At 40.6% G+C, this 21,349-nt stretch overlaps 1 protein-coding gene across 1 annotated transcript; it reads left to right on the top strand.

Moving 5' to 3' along the window:
- The first annotated feature begins 905 nt into the window (after positions 1-905).
- LOC117409041 (N-acetylaspartate synthetase) lies at positions 906-17,909 on the top strand. The gene is made up of 3 exons (XM_034014568.3): positions 906-1,344; positions 3,413-3,577; positions 14,542-17,909. The coding sequence occupies exons 1-3, from the start codon at positions 1,035-1,037 to the stop codon at positions 14,907-14,909; spliced, it is 843 nt and encodes a 280-aa protein (XP_033870459.1). The 5' UTR covers positions 906-1,034; the 3' UTR covers positions 14,910-17,909.
- Positions 17,910-21,349: the final 3,440 nt, after the last annotated feature.

Genomic DNA, 21,349 nt, shown 5'->3' with positions numbered 1-21,349 from the left:
AAGAAAAAGATGAAAGAAAATGTAGAATATCCATATCTAATATTTAATTTACTATATGAACTTGTGACGTGTTCATTATGAAATCATTATATTATTAGAAAAAAACGGAGTTTCACTAGATATGTAGAACCAGAATCGACCGCGAGACTGCAGGGGATGGAAATTAAGTAGCCTGTTCTTCACTTTGAAGGTGACGGAATCGTACGATATACATACACAGTAAATAGTATTGACTATTATCAATGCATGGCAGCCAATTCATTTCTGTCAATTTAAAGCCTTTGTTCAACACCATGCGCACCACAACATAAAGAAAAACCTGGAGTGAATCGGCTGCGTGACCGGTTGCCTGTAATGTAACGTTAATGAAGAATCCATTCATTCTGAATGCAGGTGCAAGTTATTGTTTTCTTTATTAATAATAATAATAATAATAATAATAATAATAATAATAATAATAATAATAATAATAATAATTACTATCGTCTAAGGCAATCATGTTTTACGAAACCAAATTAGCATTTGGAACGCAGTGGAGAATTGCCGGACAGACAATGGTGTTCAGAGAGCAGAGCATATATAGACCGCAGTTATTCCTTTGAAACATGGGGGTTTGATGGCAGGCAGGCAAAACTACATAAATTATGTTTTGTGTGAACCTTAGCAGAAAGAGAAGACATCGTGTGACACGTATACATTACGCAGTAGTAATCTGAAATAGAAAACAATACGATTTAAAAAAAAAAAAGAAAAAAAAATAAGAAACTGGGTGTTTCACTTTTTTTTTCATTCTCCTCCTATTGATGTCACGTGGTGGATTGGTGCAGCCAATCTCAAAAGTACTAGGACCCCCGGGGGCCCCAGAATCTGAATTCACCAGCTATGCCACATATAAATAGCACTTTAAAATGCAGCTCATTCTCTTGGTCGTGTGAAAAGCCCAGGGTTGCAGCATTGTTCACTTTTCTTTTAATAATAAAAATCATACACACTTTACATTTTTTTCTCATTTAAGTATTTCTGAGGCAGGTTGCATGCATTGTTTGTCTCCAAAAATGGTTTGCGAGACTAAAATCATTGCAGATGAACATTCCATACCGGGGACCGAGAAAGATTCCATTATCGTGTCTACTTCTCAAATGTGGACGTCTTCGTCATTATCTCCGAACAGTCTCGAGGAAAACCTGAAAAAAGATACCGTTTCTATCCGCGAGTTTGAGCTCACTGACCACGAGGATGTTCGCCGCATCTTTTATGATGGGATAATGGAGAGAATACCTAATACGGCATTTCGGGGCTTAAAACAACAAACCAAAACGCAAATTATATATACATTCATAACAAGTAAGTGACCGTGTGTGTACACTAGCTCCTAATTTGCATTTTTATCATAAGAGCAGTGTATAGCTGTATACATTTATATATTTATATACTATATGAATTTTTTAATGTGTGTGTGTGTGTGTGATTATGACATATTAAACTGGACCACATGCTGGTGGCCAGCAGTATGTCTGGGATTAGAATGATCTGTTACAAGATCTGACCTGTGCTGGTCTTTGCTGGAATTTAGGTTCTATTGTCTCGTTGAAGAATGCAGTGTGTTGCAACAACGCATTTTAGGAAACGTTCTTGAATTCATCCATGCGACTCGTTTTTAACATAATCTGTCATTAAAATGTATCGCCACATATACCAGATTCTATAATGTACCTCGTCCGCACAGACATTATTGACCAGTGATTTTCTGTAATGGAAATTACAAAGGGTCTTGCCTGTACACCGCCTACAAATGCCAAGCTTTTGGGCTACATTCGTTTATTACATTGGCACCCGTTTGTGTTCACAAAAGCGATCTTATTCAAAGTGCAGTAAAGATCTAGACATCAATTTTAAGCAAAGAACAGAACCGTCCAAACTGTTAATTTGTGTTCGAGTTTAAAAGGACAGACATGACACTTGCTGTTAGCAATGTGGATATATGCTATCGTGTAATACGACATGATCATCCTAGTGACAGTGATTGTATGCAGTGCGTACTATACCGTGTGACGCATGAATCATGAATGGAGCGTGTGCGCGCTCAGACCACTGTGGTCTCGCTGTTTTAGCATGCATCCATTATTTCTGCTGCAAGTCAGATCGATACATGCGTGTGCATTTCACCCGGCGCTTTTCCATTAAACATATTTTCAAAAGAAACCAGCCGGTAGACGGCCTACGAATATAGTAAAGTCATTTATTAACTAGATACAATTTGTTGTAAATGTGATATTTCATGATTTTACCAAAACGCCAAATGCAGTAATTAAGCATTGTTTACTAAACATATTTGAAATCAGTGTACAGTAAAAAAAAAAAAAAAAAAAAAAAGCAACAAAAATAAATAACCAACACAAAAATAAAAGCATTTGATAAAAAAAAAAAAAAAGTTTTTAATTATGATTCCAACCCGAAAGAGACATATTGGAAAACATGCATTTTACCAATGTTAGCACCAATGTATGAATAAAAGATACAATACAGAAGACGGGATAAGAGATCACCGTGACGAGAACACTCTTTATAGATGCAACCTACGTACATTACTGTGTACTATCATACAGCAGCGAGGTGCAGCCAGCTCAAATCGATATTCTAGTACCGTCGACTGCAGAGAAGAGAAACATGCAATATTGCGCAGCTGTTTTGCATTTCACAATGGTGCCCCCTGGAGAGAGACTTGTGTGGTTGCAAAAAATAAATACATTAATACAGTATATTATTATTATTATTATTATTATTATTATTATTATTATTATTATTATTTATGTTCTTTGTGCCAGTTTGCTAGTTTTCATTGGTATTTGACAGGTTTTTTTTAACTTTATAATTTAAAATAGAATATGTATGCGCACTATATATATATATATATATATATATATATATATATATATATATATATATATATATATATATATATATATATATGAGACGCTGTATTGTATCCATCTTTTTAACATGCATATATTATTGAATGCTTTTGTTAAATTATAATATATATTGTAGCGATCTCGGTTAACACCGGCAGGCGCATCACACAGGGCAAAGCAGTCCACACACAGGCGGAGGGCGGGCGCGAACCGGGGACCTCTCGCACTAAAGCATAGATACCGCTGTAGAAAAGAAGCAACTCACTTGCAAGTCCGTCACCTACCAGCCCTGCTGCTGCCATCCCCCGTGCACGCTACACTATATATTATCCTGCACTGGTTAAGATGTATTTAGAATGTATGGTATGTTTATTTTGTGTTTATTTTCTCGTTCAATTTACTGTTTGTATAATTATGCTCCCTGAGGTTTGTTCTCCAAAATCAACACCTGATTCTCTTTTCTGACAGGTATCGTTTATTTCTCTCCCTTATCTCCATAGTGATGTGCTTTGTTGTGACCAAGTCCGTGGCGCTGACCTGCTGCGCGCCCGTCCTTCTAATGGGCGCGAGGTACTACTTTAGTAAGAAAGTTATCCACAGCTTTCTCGACTGCGCACTACACACGGACATGTCTGACATTGAGCAGTATTACATGAAACCCGCAGGTAAGGTTGCCTTGGTTACGTGAAGAGAACAACATGAACTATTTAAAGTAAGCTAATGCACTTATTTCGTGTTCAGGCGGTCGGAATGAAGTAACATAGATGGTCAAAAACAATATATTTTATTACAGCTAAATGTATACTGTCTGTTATGTTTCCAGCTTCCCCCACTGCAATTAAAAATACCTAAGTATACTGCATTATATTTAAAAAATAATCTAGTTTCAATCGAAAATATATCAACAGAAACAAAAATGCAGTCCTGTAGCCTACTTGAAAGCAGTTCATTATGGGCAGTGTTTTTGTAGCCTCTAAGGCCAGGTCACATGGGCGACTTTTGTTGACAGGAACAAGAGGAACACATTTGTTGCCTGCGTGTTGCCTTGCAGTTTGCGGTGGTCACAGGAGAGACAAGCATGCGGTCGACAAGCTGGCAACACACAGGCAACAACTTTAATGCAAACCAATCATAATGCACGTTTCTGTCACAAGACGTCAACGTGCTGCATAGGAAGACTACGCTATAAAAATGTAGCAATTACATTGACAAACCTTAACTAAATAAAAATGTGTACATAGTAGAATTATTTATTTCCCAAGTCTACATGTTGAATATGCCAAACATAATAAATATATCAGTATTGTTTTCAATACTTTTAATTCTAGGCTTTCAAAAGCAAGAAGGCAGACCTGAGATTTTTAGCATTTCTTTTTTTTTTTTTTACTGTTAAAATTAAAAATAAATATGATTGGGGGTTATTGTAGGAATTACAGGCATACTGCATACGCGGCAAATTCAATTAAAATAAAACATTTTAAAAAAATACGCTACACCTGTATTTTATTATTGTAAGAATTGTATTCATAGCTTAAATATGTTATTGTAATCGTGGACATTAACATTCGCTTATCCACATACACACTGTGTTGCATATCTGTAGACTACATATAATTAATTAGATGAAATGCAGGAATCAGAATGTACCACATACGCTGTCCGTCTGACTTTATGGTCTATATCAGGGGTGGCCAATTCCGGTCCTGGAGGGCCGGTGTGCCTCCTGGCTTTTGTTCCAACTTTGCCCTAAATTACTTAATTGTAAGTAATTTAGAGCACAGTTGGAACAAAAGCCAGGAGTGACACTGGCCCTCCAGGACTGGAATTGCCCACCCCTGGTCTATAGCCTTATTATCATGTGACACTACTAACAAATATGATGGGCTGGTATTGAAAATGTTGCCCTTGTGTCACCTGAAAAATAGAACATCGTCCTAAAGTGGGAGCCACGTCTCTGGTGTGTCGCCGGGGTGTTGACCAGGGTGGCCCTCGACAAAAGTCGCCCGTGTGACCAGGCCTTTAAGAGTTAAATGGCGGAATTGTCATGTAATTATAACGACTGTTGGACCAAGAATAACAGAAACAGTTGTTTTTGTGGCCTCCTGAGCTAGCTAATAAGGCTTTGAACAGGAAACGTGCCAGTAAAAGAGCACTCTACCCAGTGATCTTTACTGCCCAGGTATGTAACCTAAACCCACATGTCTGCCTTAATTGTATCACTGGGAAGCTTTCCTTGCTTGCTAATGGCTTCAGAATCAAAGCAAATCAGTTTGCCTGCTCTTATCTCGGGTGATACCAGGGGCTTCTAGGAACATTCATTCTCATGGTGAATTATCATGAACAATAAAACTTTGCAGGACATTTAGGCATCTTTCACGCGTTCAAAAATAGGTAGGGCTCTCATTTTAGTCAATTCCAGAGCATGCCCATTTAATAACATATCATATATAGGCAGAGTACATTTCATCGCATTCATCATTTGTTTTGGTCTGGTCCGCGCATTGACAATGTGAGCACGTGATGCAGTGATTCATGAGCCGTCTTACTAGCAGTGGGGAAAAAATTCCACATATTTGAATAGTAACAGTGTGAGTGATCTAAAATGAAGCCAGATTTCCCAGGAGTTGAGCCGAGACTAATGTGAAATGTAGGCCATTAACATACACCCCACCCCCAAGTGCAGCAGGCATTCCAAATAACAGGGTCCTCAACTGTTTCTGTTCCACTATCTCTACCTTTGCTTATAAGAGCCCTTCCCAATAAAAAAATGAATCCCATTACAATACTGTGGTCAAGCTACTTAAAAATCCCTGTAAAAGAGAGGAGCTATCTGCGACAGCAGGAGTTCAGGAAACATTCATTGATTTTTCCAGAGTTGCTCGACCTTTGTCCCCAATCAGATGCCATCTGGTGGATTGAGAATACAAAATCTTGTCGCTTGAGGGTGCATTCATAAAGCATTGGTGCATTTAACAGCAACATTTATGAATATCCATTTTTTTTAATGCAAATGGATTAACTTAAATTTGACAGCAGATGGTTGCAGATATATACAGTAGCTGCTATGCCAGATTGCAAGTTTAAGTCTAAAAATACAACCAAGCTGTATTCTTTTACTTTGATTACAATAGGATATATAATATCTGCCTACTCGCTTAAGCCTATATCAGATACACCTTGTTATTGACTATCATTCTTTCTTTCTGTCATTATATATATATATATATATATATATATATATATATATATATATATATATATATATATATATATATATATATATATATTACAATAAATATACATATTTCCTACACAGATGAGAAAATATATATAAATGGCATACATATGGTATTTTTTTCTCTTACAATTATAACATTTTAAGTTTTACAAAAATACGATATGCCTGTTTTTCTTAGTACATGGCTGAATTATACATGGAATAAAAAGAATATAATATATCTCAAGTATTTATTTCTTACTGATGTTAAGAAATGTATGGTAGCTTTTTGTGAGACACAAAAAGCTCTAGACCAGTAATCATTTAATAAAACCCATTTAAACTGCTGGGGTCAAATACATTGAGTAGCTCTATTAGATTTGAATGGGGAGGGTTAGCAATTTCCTATATTTATAGCAAACACCTTGTCCTGCTATCTTGCTGTTTGTGCAGACCCCACTGAAAATGAGATGTGGAATCAGTATAGGTCAACTGGGGTAAATTGTTTTAAAAATCAAAAGCTTTGAGAAGCTTAGTCTCCATTTGGTGCTATACTTTTGTTTCATAATATTTTATTTTTAAGTGTGCTAAATCTAACCCCCCACACATCCAATAAACATCTACTCTACCAATTAACAATAAACAGTATCAGACAGTAAATAACAGTAAGTGCCAGTTCTTTCTTCCTAGTAATAGTTTTAAAACGTTTTCTACTTCTAAGGCTAATGGATCCCTGGCAGCCAGTACCATCACTGTAGCCGTGCTCATTTTATAACACAGTGTCTCCTAGTGAGCACATGCTCTCACTCTCCCAGGGAAAGGGGTTAGGATGGGGAGTGATGGCAGGGCTGCAGGAAGAGCTGGAGTAAAGTAGTGTCGGTCAGGGAGATTTATTCACACAGCATGCTCTCCAGGGAAAGACAGGCGAGGAGGGGGGAGAGAAAGCGAGTAAGGGGGGGAGAGAGAGAGCGAGCGAGCGAGAGAGAGAGAGAGCGAGCGAGCGAGAGAGAGAGAGAGCGAGTGAGCGAGCGAGAGAGCGCAAGAGAGCGAGCGAGCGAGCGAGCGAGAGAGAGAGAGCAAGCGAGAGAGAGAGAGAGCAAGCGAGAGAGAGAAAGAGCGAGCGAGAGAGAGAGAGAGAGAGCGAGCGAGAGAGAGCGAGCGAGAGAGAGAGAGCGAGAGAGAGAGAGAGAGAGAGATGCAGTTATACTGCAGTACAGAAATTAAGATGACCTCAGAGTAGAACAATCACTTGACTCAACATTCTGCATCTTACATGGACAACTAAAATGTTTTAGTTTGGATATAGTAACATTAATGCATATTAAATATGTTAAAAGAGATTTTGTTAAAAGAGATATAAACGGGTCTGTGTTTCACGTGTATTTAAAAAGTGTAGATTTGTATTTAGGCACGAGGAGGGCACAAATCACTTCACGTGCTGGTTAAATGTAATATGTGAGCACGGGGTTGCACGTAATTCATTCACGTGCTGGGATTCAAGTGAATAATTAATTAGTAATTGAATCCCAGCACAACAGTATATATAGACACATTTTCATTCAGTCAGGGTGGTGTGTTCGGTGAGTGGAGAACGGGATTGGAGCGGAGGTAAATGTTAGCGAAAAGAATAAGAAGTAGTAGTAAAATCTGCTCACCGTGTTTTGTCCGTCTAGACCGTTTTGTTTGTCTTTTTTTGTTTTGGCTCGAGTGCCGTGTCCTGTGTTTTTTGTTTCAAACCTTTTTATTTTCTGTTCTGTTTATTAAATGCTGAGCGAAAGCATTCGCTCAGCTCCACCAAACCACACCTCTCTGTTGTTTTATTTCCTGCATCTGGTCTGACGCCACCCACTCCGGCCGTCTTTGTGACACGAATCAAGAGGTACACCGGTTTTAGTAACCGCACCAACTACATTTTCTGTGAACTTTTAGAAATAACTGCCGTTTTGACCACTTTTCCAACAAGTTAGACATTCCGAGGGGCTCCTGAGTGGCGCATCCAGTAAAGGCGCTCCACGTGGAGTGCAGGGTGCGCTCTATAGTCTGGACGTTGCGAGTTCGAGCTAGTCCTTTGCCGACCGAGGATGGAAGCTTCCAGGGGGCGGCGCTCAATTGGTCAAGTGCCACCCGGGCGGAGGGAGGGCTAGGTCGGCCAGGGTGTCCTCGGCTCACCATGCACCAGCGACCCCTGTAGCCTGCGGGCTTGCCTGTAAGCTGCCAGAGAACTGCGTTGTCCTCCGACGCTGTAGCTCTTGGGTGGCTGCATGGTGAGTCCACAGTGTGAAAAAAAGCGGTCGGCTGACGACACACACTTCGGAGGACAGTGTGTGTTCGTCTTCGCCCTCCCGAGTCAGCGCAGGGGTGGTAGCGGTGAGCTGAGTCTAAGTACAGGTGTCGAGAAGAATTTTCATAGATGAATTAGAACGTATTGCACTGAAATGATAGAAGGTTGTGTAATTTCTTACAAATTTATAAAGGATATAATATAAAAATGCAGAAGAAAAAAAAAACTAGATAGCACCATGCTTCCAGGTTCAAGTACCCGTATTAATCTTATAGAGCTATGATCGCTTAATGATAAAAAAGACTAAGGATTTATTTGTTATACACTTGTTAAGCACTTGGGAGATACCTATTGAAGTGGATGAAACCAATCCCTACAGTGGTTAGCTTGGGGAGATCCACATTGATCTCTGATACTGTCTGACAGTGATTCCAGCAGCTACAGCATTGAAGAGCTTCAGGGTTATTGAATGGGAAGCTCCACTGAGCCATTGGTAGAAACTGCGGTGTCCCACAAACATGTTCATTGCATACTTGCGTAGTTCAGCATCCTGTGCACTCATCACCCCAGATCTAGTTGAAACTCCCTTCATGAAACTCCCTTACATACCCATCTGCAGCCTGTATTCAGATCATCACTACAGTGAGCTATATTTCCAAAGCTAGTTTCTTAGTAAATTTTGGCTTAAAGAAAAGCCAGTTGACCATTTTGATGTCTTCTAGCTGTTTTTACAATATAAAAATATAAATTGGTGTTACAAAAGAACGCTTAATTTCTGTAAACATTACATGTGTTTCTTCCCCCCCCCCCCATCATTACGGCCATAACATTTTCTGAATCTTTAAATCTATGATGGTCAATTTAAAAAACTCCAGTAGTGTACCTTTGCATCAAGAATTGTTTGTTTCTCAAACTGTATGTGATTCCTTTAAATCCACCGTAACTAACGCACACCGCCATTAATCTGCACAAAAGTCTTGCGGAGGCATGTAGCTGACATTTTACTGTCGTTGTTTTGTTATGAGAAGACAATGGCAGGGTGGTTAAGAGGATGATCAGTCACTTGTATCGCTGCATGGTGAATTACTGTAGCTGCAGAGTAGTCTATTATCAATGCAGTGAGGACAGAAGGTCACAATTCCCATTAGGGAAGCTAAAGGAACACCCATTCTTCTTTGGTCAACATCATATTCACAGAGAAGACTCTCCCTATCCATCTATACTACTGAAAAAGCTGAAGCAAAGACCTTAACGTTTTCTTAAAGGTAGAGGGTTATGACCTCCACTGTTTAATGAAAAATGGTGTGGATTGCAATCCTTTAAACACTCTTCTACTTCAGTTTTTTTCCCTGTTAAATGGAGGTTAAGTGCTCTGCCTATTTTAGGCCACTAGATAAAGAATATGTAAGATTTTGCTATTCTGTTCTGTTAGTAACAAAACGTTAGGTTATTATCATAACCGTGGTTCCCTGAAATAGAAATGTATCCCTTACACAATGGTTTAACCTATTATACCCGATTCAACGGAACACTTCTACCAAAGCTGCGTCTTATGCCCATGACATCAGCACGCCTGTCTCCACCCCCACAGGAGACAAAACTGCGTGCAGGATGGCGCTCACTGCCATACATTTTCTTCAGCCTACTGCATATAATGTATGCAACGACCAAAGAATTGTAATGGATACGTTTCTATTTCAGAGAACCAGGGTTAGATAATGACCTAACGTTCCCTTTCAAGTACGAAATGTATTCCATTACACAATGGTTAAGTATATCCAAGCCGTCGCAAGGACATGACATGCAGAACAGGCAGTCTGGCGAGACACAAGGCCTGCCACAGTTATAAGGCATGGTAACGCCACAGAATGCAGGAATGCCTATGCATGTGCTTCTGAGTCCAGCTGATATGCCACTGTCACCACTCTGGTTCCAAAGGCAGGGTTCTGAGTATCCAGGACATTAAGCCTGTAAAACCTTGTGAAGGTGTGAGGAGTGGCCCACACCGGTGCATCGCAAATGTCAGAGACTGATGCACCCTGAAACAACGCCCAAGAGGTAGCAAGACCCCTGGTGGAGTGACCTGTGACCTTCTCTGGGGGGGCAAGTTGGCTTGCTCATAACCAGTCTTGACTGTGTCCACGATCCAATTGAATAGCCTCTGTTTTGACAGGGCTTGACCTTGGTTCTTAGCGCCAAAGCATATAAACAGTTGCTTGGATTGCCGCCAACTTTTTGTCCTGTCAGTTTAATACACTAATGCCCTAACCGGACAAGGCGTATGGAGCCGACACTCATCGTTTTACTGGAATGGTGGAGGATGAAAGGCCTCCAATTCCACCGACTGATTGACATGGAAGGTCTATAGGCATTCGACACAATGGCTGGATTCGTGCGGAGCATGACCTCAGTCCTAGAGGAGATGATGGCAAGTAAAAACATTGCCTTCAGAGACAGATATTTAAGCTTTGTAGAATGCAGAGGTTCAAAGGGTGGTTTCATGAGTGCAATTAGCACCACATTTAACTTCCACTGAGGAACTTTGTCCTTCAAAGGAGGCCGAAGCCGTACCCCTTTCAGAAACTGAGCCCCTGGGGACACAGAGTCAATTTTAACATTGCAAGCCGAGATGGCTGCCAAGTAAACCTTCAGAGTTGAGGGGTACTTACCCCCATCAAAGAGGTCCTGCAAAAACTGCAGAATGACTGGCATGGGGCAAGTCGTGGGATCAACCTGACATGCCAAACACCGTTTGGAACACGGCCCACTTGTATCCATACTGAGAGCGCGTTGAAGCAGCTCTCGCATTCTGGGCCAGTATGGGGCTGCAGCTCCAGGACTTTTATGTGTAGCTCCACCCAAGGGGTCTACCACACACCTTGCGCTCCTCATCCGTTCTACACAGTGCCCCAGCCTGAGCTGGAGGTATCTGTGGTGATCACCTCTCACCTGGTGATACTGCCCAGCGCCACACCTAGACACAGGTGAGCTGGCTGTTTCCACCACGAGAGGGTCTCCATACAGTGTCGGGACACTGACAGGTTGAGATGTGGTTGCAGGAGGGGATGATTCACCCTGCGAGTGAACCACGCTTGGAGAGGGCGCATGTGGAGAAGACCCAATGGAAGGGTCTGGGATGCTGCTGCCATCAGGCCCAGAAGCCTCTGGAAGGTGACGACCTCCCATGACACGCCGGGCTGAAACAGCCTCAGGCACGAGTGGAGCCTCTGGGTTCTGTCCTCTGACAGAGTGGCAATCATGCTGCTTGAGTTCAAGCAGGTTCCCAGGTAGATGGTAGTCTGGAACGGCACCAGCTGGCTTTTTGACAAGTTCATCGTCAGGCCGAGTCTGTTGAGGTGAGCGGTCACCAGTTCCGTGTGCGCTACTGCCTGCACTGGAGACTTGGCACATATGAGCCAGTCATCCAGGTAGTTGAGCACTCTGATGCCTTGCAGCCTCAGAGGGGCCAGGATAGCCTCAATGCACTTCAAAAAAGCGTGAGGGGCTAGAGAAAGGCAGAATAGCACAACACGGAACTTGTAAGCGGTCCCTTGAAAAGAGAAACGCAGATATTTCCTGTGGCCGGGTTTTATCGGGACATGGAAGTAGGTGTCTATCAGGTCCACCATAATGAACCAGTCACCCGATCTGACAGACCGCAAGAGCTGTTTCATTATCAGTATCTTGAACTTCCTGCACCTCAAGAACAGATTGAGCTGTCTGAGGTCGAGAATGGGTCGTAGGCTGCCGTCCCTTTTCGGCACGAGGACGTACCTGGAATAAAACCCTGACTCCAGGTCGGGGAGTCTGGGTTTTATCACCTGGAGGGGTCTATCACCTGAATAGCCCTACATTGTAAGAGGGTCTTCATCTCTTGGAACACCACCAGGGTGTCTTGAGGGTTGGAGACAGAAGTCGTAACCACTCCCGAAAAGGGGGGAGGGCCCTGTTTGAACTGGAGCAAGTAGCCTAGCTGTACTGTGGTGAGCAACCAGATATCCGTGGTGCTTGATCGCCACCAATCCAGTTGTCTCCTTGCAAAAGGGCCCTGGACCTGTGGCTGTTGCTGAGCCGCTGGTCATTTCCCTATTGCTTTTTGTGCATAAAGCGGTAAGCGATATTGGTGGTGGTGCCCTCTCTGTGTCTGGCCGTCCCTATGGTGGGGTGTCCCCCAACCAGCTGCTGAGTCTAGGGCTGCTGAGCCTTAGGACGCCAAGGTGCCATTTGCTTCCTGGCTTGAGGTGCCTTTTACAGTATGCATGGTGCGGTACGGTGCACGGAGGCACGGTAAAGTACGGTACACGGTGCACAACTGTATGCACGGTTGGTACTGGCAGTGCTTAAGCAAACTGTGTGTGACCAAGGCAACAACACAGGGATGCAGTGCAAGAACCTGAGAGCGCCTGCTTACAGTTCTCTCCCACTTACAAGCCTTCACAAAGCTATTGTGGCATGGGCAGAAGAGCAAAGCTCTCTAACTGTTGGGCTACAGCCTGCAAGTTAGTCTGTGGAGCCTGAAGGCTAAACACAGTGCCCATCCAGGAGCACTGGTTTGCAAGCAAGTCTGAGCCCAGACTGCTGCGACTGCATAAGCAGTAAGCCGCGCGCACGGCACCTGGAATAAAAAGGTGAGATACACAAATATAACCATTTCAACCACAAAAAATATTTAAACATAGTTTAAATTCACAATATGCTTCTAAAAAACAAGACTAGTAAAACATCAGCCGGAGTTAATGTAGAAAAGAGAGAATAAATAATATTAATAATACTATGTTACCGATCTGCATAGCGCAGGAGCAGGCAAGCCTGCTGCTGCCTCTGGCCAGAGGGCCACGAGAAAACAGACTCACGCTAAAACACAATTCAATTATTTAAACAGTTTTTTTGCTCAGCGGTTTATCCCAAGGGGAAAAAACAAGCAGAAATAAAATAAGACAAGCTCATCTAACTGCTTCTGGTCGAAGATGGCAAATTTTCAGTCTCTCAAACACTGGGTCACTCTCTGTGTAGCTGAAAAGGCTGAAATAGAAAATGTCACTGAGCGCCATCCTGCACGCAGTTTTGTCTCTTGTAGGGGCGAAGACAGACGTGCTGATGTCATGGGCGTAAGACGCAGCTTTGGTAGAAGTGTTCAGCTGAACTGGGTGTAATAGGTTAAACCATTGTGTAATGGAATACATTTTGTACTTGAAAGGTAACTAAGTTGACTTTAACCTTTGTACTACCATTTTTTCCACATTACTTTTTATTGTCCATCTGCTCAGAGCTGTCATCACAAAAGAGCTTCTTTTGGCAGGATTGAAAGGTGCTGGTTTAAGGCAGAATGTCAATTTTACATTATTGAAATGGCTGTCTTAAATTAAAACCCACGTGATCCCCCATGTTATTATCATTAAAGAGCTTCGGGTTTCCTAGTCCTAATTTCTGATTCCACTTATGAATGGGCTGCAACATTTATGCATTCAAGTGCAGAGCCCTGCAGCAGGTGCATTTTTTATTTGAAATTAGCCCCTTTAGTCATTCTGCTATCTAGGATGTAGAGGAAAAAGCAATTATACCAGTAGTGTCATTCTGTGCATCATATGATTACATTCAGAAGTGGATGTGATGAATACAATTAGTTTATTTAAAACAAAAGCTAATACTGGAGCCACTCACTCATACTGCCAACTGCTCATACTGGTAATGCTGCCAACTGGTAAGTTGTTTGAAAAAGCAAGTATTCTAGAACTGTAAAATTGTAGTGTTAAAATAATCCTTTCTCCGGCATGCTTCGCTCTCAGAATAATGTTTAGAAACAGCAAATCCTGTTTATTGACAACCAACAACTGCTATAATTTCCACTTTTAGTCAGTATTTATTTACAGTTGATTTAACATTGGCAATGTTGGTATATGGGGATTCAACACAGGTCACTATGTGAAGGTGGTCTTCAGTACAAGTTTGACTGTATTTGTAATAATGAGGTACTTTGTTCTACAGCAGAGTATGTCTCAACTGCAGTGCATTAAAAGACACTGAAAAAGACTTCTAGTCTGTTTGTACCAGTTTAGCTGCACTTTCGCTCCAGCTGTTTTACCTAGAGGGCCTTACACAGGGTGTTGCTAAGCGGCAGTTGTCTCTTTCAGGCTCCTGCTTCTGGGTGGCAGTCCTGGAGGGCAAGGTTGTTGGCATTGTGGGGGCCCAGGGCAACGAGGAGGACAACACGGTGGAGCTGCGCCGCATGTCTGTGGACTCGCGCTACCGTGGCAAAGGCATTGCCAAGGCCCTGGGCCGCAAAGTGCTGGAGTTCGCCATGCTCAACAACTACTCGGCCATCGTTCTGGGCACCACTGCGGTCAAGCTGGCCGCACACAAGCTGTATGAGTCCCTGGGCTTCCAGCACATGGGTGTCACAGAAGAGTACACGCTGCCGGGGATGAGCCACTCCTTCGTGGAGAGAATGTTTTTTCAGCTTCGCTACCACCGCTACCGCCTGCAGCTGCACGAAGAATAATTGTCCTTTTCTTTTTTGTCTCCCCCCAACCCACCACCCACCCCCAAAATACACTTCTTGTTATTGATATGATTGTTGCGTTAGCCGATCAAGCCCCCCACTCCCAACTCCAACTTCACTCACATCCCATAACCCCCCACTCACACATCTCTAATTTGTATTGGGTTGCACGGTACACAAAGGAGAATAGGATTGCCCCACCCTTGCTGTAGAAAGGTGGTGCCACTGGTTCCAGCAGCACTTTGGCCCTCCTCGTGATGTATGATAACTCGGTACTTCAGCATGACTGATCGGGTGCTGCTTATTCGCCTGTCCCTTTGTTTACATACAGAGATACAGAGATACCCATATACTTAAGCACAGCAACTAGTATTGACAACCTGGTAAATACAGCAGAGTGCATTTCTGTTTCCACTGTCTCTCACAACAACAAAATAGATTCATACAGTAAAATATATTTTTTTAAATCCTTGTTTATTAATGTCAGTTGATAAACTTTTTGTATTTTTTTTAATAATATTATTTACATTTGTTCTTTTAAAACACCATGTGGCAAATGTTCAGCCTGCTGTCCTGCATGGGAGCCAGAGTGTTTGCTCACACGCAGCACTGCCATCAAGGCAATGATTTTTTTGCACTTTCTTTTGGATGTGTCGTCTTCTGCCAAACTACCGAAAATAAAAATATAAATACATATAAAATAATAAAAAAATCCTGGTGCATCCAAAAAAGTACCCCTTTGAATTATCTCCATTCCCATTGTTTTTACAAGCCAGCAAGGGAGAGACAATAAACCTCTGAGCTCATTTTGTTACATATTGTAAAAGAGAAGTATAAACTTTTAAAATATTTGATTTCCTTGCCTTGTCTCTCATGCGCATTAATCTGCAACCCTGGGCCAGACCTCTGCATGTGCATTGGAGTCTGTACTCTGCTGCTGTTTTTAGTTCTTTGCTTGTGCTGAGAATGATGTCATTGGAGCAGGCAGGTGGTTTCAGTTTCCGTGGTGACACATTTACACATTAATGTGTGCAGCTTGTGTGCAAAGCCAAAAACAGAGACAGTCATTGGTTTTCAGGATGAATAGAGCTTAATGTGTTAGCTGCCAGTTAAGACAAAAAGTAAATAAATAATATCAGTAAATGTGTAAAATGTCCTGGCTGCAGCCTTTGCTTGAAAAACAATTAACTGCTTTAATGACATCATACCTTTTAAATGTAGAATGCAAAAGCAATGCAATGCAAAACTGGCATGTGTACCGTGCCTGCCTTTTTATAAAGAACAACAAGAGGAGGAAGAAAAAGAACAAATATATAAGCTTTTTTATCCTAAAATATAAATCTGTGTGTTATGTGCTCAAAGGAATAACTGTTTTGCATGAAATGTGTCTTAGAGGGAAGAAAACTAAAACAAAAGAAAAAAAAGAAGAAAGTCTTACATTTACGTAAAATAAATGTTATAATTTATTGAATGCATTTTGGTCATGCTACTGTAAGGGTGGGGTGTGGCTGCATACGGGGGATGGAAATGATACCTCATATCATTTTGTACATTTCACTTGGTGTACAGAAGTGCCCTTACCAAAAGAAAAAAAAAAAACCACAGGTATATGGAAATCCTCTCCCAGTCCTGGTACCCACATGTGGTACACATCAGATCTGCAAACCACATTCAATACACCAGATCCACGGGTGGTTTCTTTCTGGTAAAGTCACTGAAAAAAACACTGCATTTTGGATTCATTGAAAGATGAACAAGAGTCTTATAAAAATGCACCATACTAAATGCAACAACTGGATTTAGTAGATAAAAATACCAAACATCAGCCGATATATCAACAGTATATACAAAAAAAGAATTATTAAAGAAGCAGCAACAAAACTAGTGAAATATTTTCATCATAGAAGACATGCAGTTAGAAGATATTGCTTAACAGAAGTTGTAGACATATTAAGTATTGAATTGAACTGCATTTCTTGAGTTGAGATTGCAATAAAAACGATGGGTTCAATCATAAGTATTAAATATGCAACTGATACAAATCCATGTGTTTTGGTATGGTACATCTTTGTATGGATTTTTTTTTTAAATCAACAAAACAATCTGAACCAAATTAATTTCTGAGAGAATTTTTGGTGGCTAAAACTTTGTTATTCCATGCTTTTGTGTGTGTGTGTGTGTGCGTGCTAGCCATTGCAAATTGACTACAGTATCTGAATCTAAAGCTGAGGGAACACAAAGCCACTGTGGCTTGGAACTTGCTTTCAGGAAACTAGGTTGCAAGCCACTGCATGGTACACCAGGGAAGGCTTGGGGTTTGACACAGCAAATGTGCCACAAACTATGTCTCCTGAAACCAGCTTTCAAGGTTCGTGAAAAGGTGGCTTCATGTCCCTCATCTTTAAAGGGCACAACATTATAGTAAGAACATTGTTCAAGGTTGAATCCTATTGTTGAACTTTTGATACCAACTAGCTTTGATGTAGCTAGTATTTAAGGCAAAAAACAATTGGTGGTGTTTTTGATTGATAAAAATGTCTTAATAGAAAGGTATCATGAAATTACCTTAACCAGTAACAGTAATATTCAGTAAATGGAGAAGTAGTGTTTACTATTGTTATATAGATTTTTTTTAAGTAATTTTGAAGACAAAGGGCCACATCAGAAACACCACTGTCGTTTCAGTGCTTTGAGACAGCAGTTAAACTAGCATTAACACTCAATCGTTGATTCTGAACATGGCTCTTACGGCAGGAGGCTGTGGTCCAGCGGTTAAAGAAAAGGGCTTGTAACCAGGAGGTCCCCGGTTCAAATCCCACCTCAGCCACTGACTCATGGTGTGACCCTGAGCAAGTCACTTAACCTCCTGGTGCTCCGTCTTTCGGGTGAGACGTAGTTGTAAGTGACTCTGCAGCTGATGCATAGTTCACACACCCTAGTCTCTGTAAGTCGCCTTGGATAAAGGCGTCTGCTAAATAAACAAATAATAGTATTCATAAATCATAAGGGCCCTGTCACGAAATGGTGTTGACTAATTCAGTGTACCAAGGCTCTTGCTGTCGGCAAGACTGTCAGTTGTGTGCCTATTTGTTTTATGATGGGGATGGAACCAGTGCATGTGTGCTGCTGGGCTAGTGAAAAGTGAAATCAACGAATCGCTGTTCCACAGATTTCTATTGGCTGCCCATACACTCCTGGAGGTATGGTGATTTGTGTTTACAAAATTGTGGCATTTTTAGTGTTTGCATTAAATAACTACCATATAGTTTTCAAAAGGGGGTGAAGCAGATGCATTTTATTGTCTGAACTAGTGAAAGAAACATATATATATATATATATATATGTGTGTATGTGTATATATATATATATTATATATATATATATATATATATATATATATATATATATATATATATATATATATATATATATATATATACACACAGTGCCTTGCAAAAGTATTCAGACCCCTGACCAATTCTCTCATTTTACTGAATTACAAATGGTACATTGAAATTTCGTTCTGTTTGATATTTTATTTTAAAACACTGAAACTCAAAATCAATTATTGTAAGGTGACATTGGTTTTATGTTGGGAAATATTTTTAAGAAAAATAAAAACCTGAAATATCTTGCTTGCATTAGTATTCAACCCCCACACATTAATATTTGGTAGAGCCACCTTTCGCTGCAATAACAGCTTTAAGTCTTATGGGGTAAGTATGTACCAGCTTTGCACACAGTGTCGGAGTGATTTTGGCCCATTCTTCTTGGCAGATTTGCTCCAGGTTGTTCAGGTTGGCTGGACGACGCTTGGAGACCGCAATTTTCAAGTAGTGCCACAGATTCTCAATGGGATTGAGACTGGGCCACTGTCGGACATTCATCTTTTTGTTCTTGAGCCACTCCAATATTGCATTGGCCTTGTGCTTGGGATCATTGTCCTGCTGAAAGGTGAATTTCCTCCCAAGCTTCAGTTTTTTAGCGGACTGAAGCAGGTTCTCTTGCAGTATTTCCCTGTATTTTGCTCCATCCATTCTTCCTTCAATTTTAACAAGATACCCAGTTCCTGCTGATGAGAAGAATCCCCACAGCATGATGCTGCCACCACCATACTTCACTGTAGTGATGGTGTGTCTTGAGGCATGGGCAGTGTTAGGTTTGCGCCACACATAGCGCTTTGAGTTTTGGCCAAAAAGCTCTATCTTGGTCTCATCTGACCACAAAACCTTTTCCCACATCGCAGCTGGGTCACTCACATACTTTCTAGCAAACTCCAGACGTGCTTTCATATGGTACTTTTTGAGTAACGGCTTCTTTCTTGCCACCCTCCCATACAGGCCAGTGTTATGCAGAGCTCTTGATATGGTTGACTGGTGCACCATTACTCCACTCCCAGCCACTGAACTCTGTAGCTCCTTCAAAGTGATTGTTGGCCTGTCTGTGGCTTCTCTCCCAAGTCTCCTTCTTGTTTGAGAGCTGAGTTTTGAGGGACAGCCTTTTCTTGGCAGTGCCTGGGTGGTGTGATGCAGCTTCCACTTCCTGATTATTGATCCAGCTGTGCTCACTGGGATATCCAAACACTTGGATATTATTTTGTACCATTTCCCTAATATATGCATTTGTATTACTTTATCACTAACTTTTGTAGAATGCTCTTTGGTCTTCATTTTCCTTCAGATTCACAGCCTGACCAATGCTCCTTCAACAGTGGGTTTTTTATCCAGAAAATGTGACAGCAACTTTAATGGTTCACAGGTGGAGGCCAATGGTAAGGTAATTGTGTCCACGTTAGAGCAATTTCTTTCATTGGTGTAAACTGGGAGCTTCCACAGCACAGGGGTTGAATACTTATGCAAGCAAGATATTTCAGTTTTTTATTTTTCTTAAAAATATTTCCCAACATAAAACCAATGTCACCTTACAATAATTGATTTTGAGTTTCAGTGTTTTAAAATAAAGTATCAAACAGAACGAAATTTCAATGTACCATTTGTAATTCAGTAATATGAGAGAATTGGTCAGGGGTCTGAATACTTTTGCAAGGCACTGTATGTATATATATATATATATATATATATATATATATATATATATATATATATATATATATATAAACAGCAGTTTTACACAATGAAAAATCATTTTTGCAGTGCTGAATGTTATTCAATGCAATTTCAGTTATTTATAGCAAAATCCCTCCTTTTACTCCCCATCATTTAAATTGATGGGTAACTCACACAATAAAATGCTGCTAGTGAATACTAGATGTATATTATAGATGTAGTGTTCTTTTATAATTATTATTAGTAATAAAACAATGTAATGGTTCACCAAATTGTCCTTACCTACATCCAGAAGACAGTTGCCTCAAGATGTATTAACTCCTGAAGGAGATTGACAGTGGGGTGGGTTTCCGCTCTGCACGTAATAGCAAGTGGGAGGGGGAGGGGGGAAAACTAAGGAGGTTCCTGAGTCCGTTTACTTTCCCGAGAGCACCCAGACCGAGTGGAGATCACAAGACAGCCCCTTGGATGGTGGATTGAATGGGAACTCTGAATGCAGTAAAACAAAGCAAAAGCACTAGTGTCTTGGCCACCTAGTGGGCTAATGTTTTTTTTTTTTTTATTCATTTATTTTGAAATGCATTTTTAAAATTACATTGATTTATTGATTGACTGGTTTGGTGTAATGTTGCCAAAAGTTTTTCATTTGGAATGTTTTAGTCCTACCTAGCTTGCCCATTTTGTGTGTGTGTGTGTGTGTGTGTATATATATATATACACACACACACACACACACACATATTGTAGAAACATTATTTGCATTTCAGAAGCCTTAGCCATCTAATCCAGCAATAAAACCAATTTTGGATCTAAAATAATCCTGTATAGTAAAGGTAGGTTTGATTGCTGGGAAGTTTTTTGTACTGCATACAGCAGTGGCAAAAATATATAAAAAAACCTCACTGAACCTAAAGGAAGAGGTGTGATTTAAAAAAAAAAAGATTTAGAAGAACAGCAAATGTTTGTGAACAAGGATTTTTCTGAATTATACCATTTAAAATCTATTGCTGCATGATTTATTTTGGTAGTGAGTTATATCTTCACCAGTAGTAGATGTAATTTCTAAAAGTAATCCAGATTAGTATTTTGGAAAGCAGCATTTTCCCTGTTCCAGAATGAAATGCTTTCTGTTTCAAATGACAGTATTCGCTCGAGTGATGAAAATTAATTGGCATTTGTTTCCTAGTCTATCTTCCGTAATCTCGAGGAGTACAAAAATCTGCTGTCAACTCTTCAAACTACAAAACATTTTGATCAAGATTACATTATATTTTTGTGTAAGAAATTTACAATTTATTCCACTGTAAATACAGCACAGTTTTTTTTTATTTAATAATAAAACAATAATAATAATTATAAAACACACACACAAAA

Source organism: Acipenser ruthenus, chromosome 2, assembly GCF_902713425.1.
Source record: "Acipenser ruthenus chromosome 2, fAciRut3.2 maternal haplotype, whole genome shotgun sequence".
In the NCBI taxonomy this organism is placed as follows: domain Eukaryota; kingdom Metazoa; phylum Chordata; class Actinopteri; order Acipenseriformes; family Acipenseridae; genus Acipenser; species Acipenser ruthenus.
The sequence above is the reverse complement of the archived record's forward strand: the minus strand, read 5'-3'. Positions and strand labels throughout refer to the sequence as shown.

Excerpts from the sequence above, each read along its gene's own strand:
- LOC117409041 (XM_034014568.3), top strand. The coding sequence starts at position 1,035 with ATGCATTGTTTGTCTCCAAAAATGGTTTGCGAGACTAAAATCATTGCA. Across the intron at positions 1,345-3,412 it reads TATATATACATTCATAACAA|TGATGTGCTTTGTTGTGACC; the intron begins GTAAGTGACCGT and ends TTATCTCCATAG. Across the intron at positions 3,578-14,541 it reads GTATTACATGAAACCCGCAG|GCTCCTGCTTCTGGGTGGCA; the intron begins GTAAGGTTGCCT and ends TGTCTCTTTCAG.